General features: G+C 38.0%; 1 protein-coding gene across 1 annotated transcript; it reads right to left on the reverse strand.

Annotated features, from left to right (window-relative positions):
* Positions 1-3,447: 3,447 nt before the first annotated feature.
* On the reverse strand, positions 3,448-6,902 carry LOC133135759 (lecithin retinol acyltransferase-like). The gene is made up of 2 exons (XM_061253022.1): positions 6,372-6,902; positions 3,448-4,134 (listed from the first exon to the last, which is right to left on the reverse strand). The coding sequence occupies exons 1-2, from the start codon at positions 6,894-6,896 to the stop codon at positions 3,982-3,984; spliced, it is 678 nt and encodes a 225-aa protein (XP_061109006.1). The 5' UTR covers positions 6,897-6,902; the 3' UTR covers positions 3,448-3,981.
* Positions 6,903-9,194: the final 2,292 nt, after the last annotated feature.

Below are 9,194 nucleotides of genomic sequence, written 5' to 3' on the forward strand. Positions count from 1 at the left end.
TATCCCATCCCAATAAAGTTGGTGAACTGAGGTAGAACAGGGGTTTGAAACTCTTGGAGAGCTGCAGGGTCCTCTTCATTGTTATGCAACGCTGAATTGACCAAGCTGTTCATTACATTTATCTCACCCCAGCTGGGCACCTCTGGGACCAGGCCTGCAGACTGAGAAATGAGTGTGAGGCAAGATTGAATGTCTAGTACAAACACTAGAGGGCACTGTTTACCAGTAAAATTGTAGTTCATTGAAGACAGCGATTTTAAGTCCAGAATGGTCAATGTGTCTAGGTTTTCATGGTTTCTTTTCAATCAACTCTTGATTATTTAGCCAGTCAATGACTTTAATTATACACTTATGTGCGGAAACACAAGAAAAACACATGGGATCACATTCTGATATCCAGATTTATGACATATGAAATGTGAAAATGTGGATATTGTTAACAGTGATCTTTGTCATCATTGAACAACATAAAATAAACATTTGATCACAGAAAGCATTCCTGGGACAAACTGACAAGACTATTTGATTTATATGGAAAGTATGAAGGCTGTGCTTATGAAGGCTGGTGGTACAGTAGCTCCACTGTCTTTGTTTACAGTAGAGGAAGCTGGAATTATTTGTTACATTCCTCTATCACAAAGAGGCATTATAATAAGCATAGCCTCCTTTAATGTTAGGCTGATATAAAATATTTGTAATTTTCTACCTCACACTTTTTACTCCTGATCATAAATTTTGCAATATCCATTTAATGTGACATAATTTTGTTAAGATCACATCTCTTCATCCACAATGAGTAGAAAAGTCCATATACTGTATTTGTGAAAGGCAGGTTATATACACTCACTGAGCACTATTAGGAACACCTGGTCACCTACTTATTCATGCGATTATTAGCCAATTGTGCTTCAGTTAATGTTCATATCAACCATCAGAATGGGCTAAAAATGTGATCTCAGTGATTTCGACTGTGGCATGATTGTTGGTGCCAGAGGCTGGTTTCAGTATTTCTGTAACTGCTAATTTCCTGGATTTGTTCATGTAGGGTCTAGAGTTTACTCAGAATGGTGTGAAAAACAAAAAACATCCAGTGAGCAGCAGTTCTGCAGACATTCACACATTGTTGATAAGAGAGGTCAACGGGGAATGGCCAGACCGGTTCGAGCTAACAGAAAGGGTATGATAACTCAGATAACCACTCTGTACAATTGTGTATCTCAGAATGCCGAACTGGCGGATGGGCTACAACAGCAGAATACCATGTTGGGTTCCACTTCTGTGAGCCAAGAACAGAAAGCTGTTCTGTGAATATCATGTATATCATGTCGGGTTCTGCACAGGCTCACCAACACTGGACAGTTGAAAACCTAACCTGGTCTGATGAATCTCAATTTCTGAGGGTCAGAATTTGGTGCCAACAGCATGAATCCATGGACCCAACCTGCCTTGTGTCAACAGTCCAGGCTGATGGTGGTGGTGTAATGGTGTTTTCTTGGCACACTTTGGGCCTGTTAATACCAATCAATCATTACTTGAATGCCACAGCCTATTTGAGTACTGTTGCTGACCATGTGCATCCCTTCCTGAATGTGCAGCTGACAAATCTGCAGAAATTGTGGGATGCAATCATGTCAATATATAACACATGAATCTCATTGTGTTATATGTTATGTTATATTGTGGAATCAATGCCATAAAGAATTGAGCCTGTTTTGAGAGCAATGGGAGGCCCTACCCAGTATTAATATAGTGTTTCTAGCAAAGTGCTCAGTGAGTGTATATAATGAGTGTATATTTAACCTCCATATTATGTTTGGAGTCTATGTGACCCCATTCAACATTTGGTATCACAACATCTACCAGTTAACCATTTTTTACACTTGATGTTGTATGATTTTTATTTTTTTCTAATTTGCTGGGATTAAACATTAAACATGAAATAAACTTTATTCTGTGTTTTCAAAAATCCTGTACAAACTTTGCAACCTCTGTAGCGGTATGAAATGGAAGGACATATACAAGCATTCATATTTTTAAAATTTCTTGTGTGTGATTCGGGTGGCACTTTGCCATACAGGTGTCAAACTTTCACTTATCACAGGCTCTAAAATGAGATGTTTCTCACAGATTTTTCATATTTATGGATAAAAGGCTAGTAATTTTGGAGACAATAAGAAGGCGACACACACAACATCCTTGGACCCAATTAACTCTAGCTATGAGTTTTCAAAAAAATTAGATGAAAAGGGTAATACATTTAGTCATGTTTGAACAAATATTTGTCACGTAAACATTACCAAGATTGGTAGAGGGGTACTTTTATAATATTATTGAATTCTGCCCATTCATTCTGCCCATTGGCTAGGGAGTAGCCCTAAATCATAGAATGAATACCCATAGATAATTGTTCTGATAGAATCTGAGTCACAAAAAAGCAACTGCTGGCTTGTCAGAGAAGAATGTTGCAATGTAGCACTCTGCATGGAGTTAGCTGTAAGTGACGGTAAATCATAATAGTGTCATGCCTCATTCACACTGCTCATGATGCAATCCAGACAGACTATGCCATATTGGTGAAATCTTATTTCGCTGATAAAAAAGCAATTCGAGTTTTATTTCATTCTCATCAATGAATGATGTTTCTGAGGCATTAGTTCTGTCATTTATGAACTATGGCACAGTGATGTTTGGGAATATGCAAGACAGCCATTTCTCCCATTGTTTGTCATTGGCTTTTTAAAATTGGGAGCAAAAATAGAATCGGTCATCAACTGTGGTGTACTTCTTGTAGTAAGTAAGAAAAAGCGTAGAAATGGCAGGGTTTTACTTTTCATCTCATGGCGAAATGAAAATGAGTCTTGGGCCATTACAGAGTGTGTGCTTTCTTAAAAGTAGGGTAGTAGTAAAGTAGTAGTGGAGAGCTGTCATCAGATCACACCACCAGGAAGAAGGTCAGAGCCCGCAGATCTGCTCATGAGCACGGGTCAGTGTCACAGAGGCAACAGAGTATGTAATGGGGTTGACCTCAGGCCAGAGCTGCACACTATGAATTTCATTCCTTCTACTTCAAATTATGCTGATAATATAATTAGTAAATTAAGCATTTTCACTAGTGATCCCAGACTTTTGGACCCCACTGTATGTGCACTACTTTTACCTTGTCTATCCGTTCTCTTACTCTATGAAGGTGACCTCAGGTGATGGCTGGTCAGACCAGGAAGTATTTTAGTTCAGTGCTTAGCTTTGTACTACAAGTTGTTGCAGGAATAGTTATGAGTTCCTGGAAGTCTAACAAAGTAAATGCCACATAAGCATTCCTACAGAATAGTACAGATTATGTTTCAGGTAGTTTCAAGTACAGAGATGAACACATTTTTTAAATATCAAACAACCAAAAAAGGCAACTTTAAACAAAAATGTACATTTAGAAGAAACGGATGGGTAACATTTTAACATTATATTTTCTTTATTTAAAATAAAAAATAAAAAAACAATTTTGACCTTATTGACAACAGTAATAAATGTAGTTCCAACAGTAACTGCTATATGGGGTAAAATATTAACAATATAAGCCAACTGTATCAAGTTGTATTAGTTAGTCATAGTGCATATAATTAATTTTACAGTGATAATAAACTCTGAATTAGTGTATGGATATGAAGCTTTTTAAATTTACAAACAAACGCACAACACAGAATTAAAAAAAATACTGAATATTTCATAACTATATGGCATTTACATAGAAAATGAACACTACAAAAATGTGACTTTTCATAAAAAAAGCTAAAGAATTAATACAATACAATCCTTGTAAATCTCATCAAATTAGATATACAAATATCCTTAATTTAGGTATAAAATTGTGAGCATAGCTTTTGGACTTACACAGTAAGTTAAATTGTGGGGGAAATGTACACATTACGTATGTATTGGGAAACACATATCTTTTTTTAAATAACATGGTTTATGGTCCTGGATCAGTCAGCCAACCATCCACAGGACGAAAGGGATGAAGACTGTGGGTATTGCAGTGCAGGGGGCCATGCCCAGGTAGGCGATGGACAGCATTCCCAAAAAACCTGTGAGCAGGATACTCCTCTGGTCCCGTATCACTGATTTCAGTGTTTCACAGAACTGAAAGGGGAAGCAAAGGCACTCAGTACTTCAGTCCAATAAAACAAAGATTACATTATAAACTTTGCAGCTGATTCAATTAAGAGACATAATAACGAGCCGTGGTGGCGCAACAGGCTAAGACGCAGCAAACTTGCGGTTGCAGTTTGCTGCAGTTGCACACCAGGGACCGGGGTTCGATTCTCGGTCCTGCCAAAAGCCAAGTTTGGCTGGCTCGTGTGGAGCAGCAAAAATTGGCTCGCTGCTCCAGAGGGAGGGACTTGGCACGGTTAGTAGATCGCGGCACAAAACAAGCACCTCGAGCGCCTCGGAATCACGGTCAGGACTTGGGAGGCGAGACGGCTTGAAGAAGGCGTGTCGCTCTCCCGTCGACTGCTGAGGAATGGGGTGTGGGCGGTGTATCTAATACTAGCTCTAATTGAATCAGACGGGGTCCAATTGGCTACCAAATTGGGGAAAAAAAGGAAAAAAATTGGATTAAAAAAAAAGAAAAAAAGAGACATAATAACCATGCAAATTCACTTTGTGACTGTATTTCAAATGTATTTCCATGGGACAGGGGTAGCAAACTACTGCTTTCATTTTCAGTGAGGATCCATATTGACCCCATTATTTATGTGTAATCTGTGTGCACATGGAGGTACAGTTGTATGCTGTGTAGATAGCAGCACCGATAACTGAAGAAGATGGTGTATTTACATCTGCATGTATTAATACTGTTTGTGGAGGTCACATGACTGCCTATGGTTTGCACCTGTAGCAAGCAACTCCCACTCATTCAATTGCTCCATACATCTCTATATGTACATCACAGTGCTTATTCTAGAAGAGACTGACCCAGAATGGAAAAAATATTGAATCAATTAATGTGTTTTTATACAGATATAACTGTAAACATCCAGTCAAAAAGACTGTTTTTACAGATAATGTAACAGGAAAACTTAAAAAAAAAAAAAATTACATTACAATTTTAAATGTCAATACCATGGACAGAGCAATGCTACAGAAAAATGCACAAATTTTTTTCTCTTTCGATTCAGTTCTGTATATAAACATATCAGAGAAAAACAAGGCAGAAATGGAAACTGCTTTTAATGAGGTTGTTTCCTAGCAAATTGTTCTATGGCACTCCTAAATGCCTATGCTAGAGTCGTGACTTTCTTACCTAGGAAATTAATAACCTTATTTTATTCACAAACATTTACAGTTTGTGGGCCACTTTTCCTCATTGAAATATTTTGTAGGCTTTCATTCTTAACAAGAAGGCAAAACTCATTAGCATACTATTTGACATGAATCAAAGTATACATATTTCAATTGAATAGAGAAAACATAACTGGAGCTATTACACAGTTCAATGCATAATAGACCACCATTACACAGATTTGACAGCTTCTGAAAACTTTTATAGATAAGTATGCTATCAGAAATACAGTGGAGGCACATTTTTGTTCTTCAAGGACAGAATTTCCAAAAAGTACCCTGAAAGTACAATAATGTTCTCTTTGGGTACAAATGAGTATGTTGTCCAAAGGAAAAAAAAAAATTATATTGCTGGCTACGGGTACAATACTATGTACCGCCCAGCAAGAAGTATTTGTAGGCCTACCTTTTAGGAACTTTTTGTACCTTTATGAGAGTGTAAATAATGTACATTAGCTCACAGCCTGTTTGTGACACAAGTGCAAAAATGCAAGACCTTAGAATGCAAAAGGTAAGATTTACGCGATCAGTTTCATGTTACATGGATTCATTATAACACAATCCACTGAACCCTCTAAGGGATGTCAAATTTCTCGACTGTCAGCAGGCTGGCGCGGTTCAACTGATTCAACTACTATTCAAAAATTGCAAGGCAAGGCACCGCATCTAAACGTGTTTATCTAAAGTAAGAATTCTACAGAACAAAAACAGTGTTAAGTAATGAGACAAGCTGATATTTGTCCACTAAACATATAACCTGTAAGTAGAACAGTAGCGCATTCTTAGTACCCCTTTTTTTTTTACATCCAGGTTAGTGAGTTCATACGTGGAATCATATGCTATTTCAATATAGATATTCGCAAACTACAATAAGAAATGCTCATGTCCAATTTGTGTTGCTCATTTGCATTAATTAATTGCAGATTATTCTCTACATTTTCAATACTACAATAGCATACATTTGCAAAGTTAAGAATTGATTCCATTGTTTATTTTATCTTTAGTGCAGGAAAAATGAAAACAATAGCAGTTACCTTGTCTGTTTGTAAACTCACGGGTGAGCCGTATCTGCAGTAGGTAACAAAATGCTCGCAGTTATTCCAAAGTAGGCTGTAGGGTATAACACCGATAAGTTTTTCGGCTCTTCTTGCAATTTCTTCGTTTGGTAATGGCTGCATCTTTAACGTGTTGTCCATGATATTCAATATAATTTTCGATCCAAAAGCAAAATCTTCAACTGTATCAACTCTTATGGTGGCGTTCTTGGAAAGCACACCAAGGATAAGTCTTTTATTAGTGACCATTTTCTGAATTTGACACTTGTCATTAGTGATCACAGGCATAATATCAGGCATCAAATGAGCCACTTTGTTTTCACCTAGGTAGATACCAAAGTGTATAAAAAGAGTGCGCGGGACCTCTAGTAAATCTCCTCTTTGTAAAGAAAGTCCCTCACAATAATCTGTGCACTTGTCTTCCTCTGAAGAAATAATATTAAACAGACTGAAATTAGCAAGGAGAAAGATTTTCTCTAAAAGATAGGTCAGTGAATCCAGCATTTTGAAATCCTCTGCGTTGCAGAAGCCTCAACTTATTTCAGAGCTTTTATCACAATGTGCGCGAGGAGGGGACCGGATGACATCATGTTGTTGCTTGAAACACTATTGGCTCAACATCTTGTCGACTTAAAACAATCTTGAGAAGACGGGGAGAACTTTCTGTTAAATCGATTTAATTCCATTCACCTTTAGCCAAAATGTGCATCTTGCACGTGAAGCTCGCTTAAATAGGTACATGCATGAATAATATTGTTTAGCCTGCAAACCACTATCATTCAGCAAATTCATAAGATAAAGTGAATGCACTGCTGAGAACGAACATATACACTTATTGTATGCGCTTTTCTCCGAACAAGAATACATTGTATATCATAGATAATCAATAAAGGCTAAAGCCTTGTTGGAAATGAACTTTTCTTTCCCCAAACTTGGAGGTGTTTGGCGCAGACAGAGAGGAGTAAAGTCTGAGGGCAAACTGCTTTCATTACGGAGGTTCAAGAGAAGAAGGGGGAGTCCTTACCATACGGCAATAATTAACTGGAAGCAGAGCACAACTACCCCATTCAGACCTGTACGGAGGAATTTGATCTTAGGAATCTTCAAAGTAAACCTTTTTGCTACACAACTGAACTTTAAAACGAAAGATGGAAAATATTATCGTCACCTTAAAATGCAGAAGTTGGTCAAATACATAACACTGCAAACGTTTTAAAGGAGAAAAGGAGAAGCAAGCTGGTCTGACTGCTGATCTGGTCCCGGTGGGCTGTGTGCAGCAATGGAAACGAGAGACTGGAGGAAGGGGGGGAAAAAAACAAAAAAAACATTGAGCCCTGTAGGATGCCAGGGGGCTTTTCACCTTGACTGACATTTGCCTAAGCAGTTGAGACCCTGAGGGTCCTGCTCCTTAGTTAAATGCAGAAAGAAGAGATTAAGAGCTTAGAGAAAATGTATCTACCTCTATGTTCCATTACAGTTTGGATTTGACCAGAGTGATGACGAGAAAAGATCAGTCTGCCCAGCCCAACAATGGAGCTCAGCATGGGGTTAATGCCCTCCAGCTGCTGGGCAGGGGATTACCTAGTGACCTGCCGGCTGTGACTTGGTGAAGACCCCCAGGTCAGTGATGGACACTGACGCGTTTCAAAAGTCTCTGCCTCTGCCCTTTCCGAAAGAAAGTAACCTGTCTTGGGAGTCCTCGTGTGACCTATGCCTGACTGCAGAAGTGGGAGTTTTGATAAGTAGGCAAAAGACATGCCAAATGCTTCTGTATTTACCCTCCCATCCAAAGACTTTCTGAAGCCCCTTTCACAAATCTATCTTGACCTGTTAATGTTATGACCGTGGAAATGCTCAGAGGATGTTTAACAGCTGGTTTTGTGGTTTTGTACAAAGAAACACTGACACTTGACTTGTTTTGTACTTATCAGCACTATATGTAATAGAAAATCTACTTTTGTAATCGCTGCACTACCTACTAATGAAGTGGATTTTATAAATAAAACTGCATTCAAGTTAGAGTTAGAGTTAGAGTTACTTTAGCCAAATAAAATATAATCTAACAACAATTATTATATTTTGATTTGCTGGAGGGAGAATTTGTGAAAATGCCTAAAATACAAAATCAAATATAAATCCTATTTGATCTCATTAATTTCCAATTATGACAGATTCTTAAGCTTTTCACAAGGAATCGACCATGGACACAAATCCAGTGTAGACAGCATAAATCACTTGATAATCGCAATCTCCAAACTCTGAGAGCAACTGGAGATATTCTTCCAGAAGCCACCATGATGTGGTCACTCTCACAGCTCTGCCAACTCCACATTTCGCATTGTTCAACCTTTTGCTCTCTTGCTTCCTGTGTGAACCCAACTGCAGGCAAAGTCTGGAGACAGCAGCTGACTTCAAGGGTTTATGGTAATGTTTGCAAAAAGCAAGCACTTTTAATGAGACTCAATAAAAACCGTAGCACAACTTACTGAAAATCTTTTGTCTCCACTTTTACAACATGCCTCAGCTCAGAATTTCACTCGGCCTTTTTTGTCTTACCAGGGACAACACACACTCCAAATCATGTCCTTGTAGTGCTCTCATGACGACACAATCATTTCTTTTTAACAGCATGTTTGTTTCTGTATTATGGCTTAGAACTACAAAAAAAGATGTAAATAAATTACAAAAGGATGTGAGAACTACAAAAAACATGCACAAAATGATGCAATTTTTACTTGTACGCATCTTTCACGCAACTATTATTAATTCATGTTTGCACTGATTTCTGCATTGACTAAATGT

The sequence above is a fragment of the Conger conger genome, chromosome 8, assembly GCF_963514075.1.
Source record: "Conger conger chromosome 8, fConCon1.1, whole genome shotgun sequence".
NCBI classification, from domain to species: domain Eukaryota; kingdom Metazoa; phylum Chordata; class Actinopteri; order Anguilliformes; family Congridae; genus Conger; species Conger conger.

Bases quoted from the DNA above. Each gene is read 5' to 3' on its own strand.
- LOC133135759 (XM_061253022.1), bottom strand. From the start codon at position 6,896: ATGCTGGATTCACTGACCTATCTTTTAGAGAAAATCTTTCTCCTTGCT. The intron at 4,135-6,371 runs GTAACTGCTATT...TTCCCCTTTCAG, and splicing joins TGAGTTTACAAACAGACAAG to TTCTGTGAAACACTGAAATC.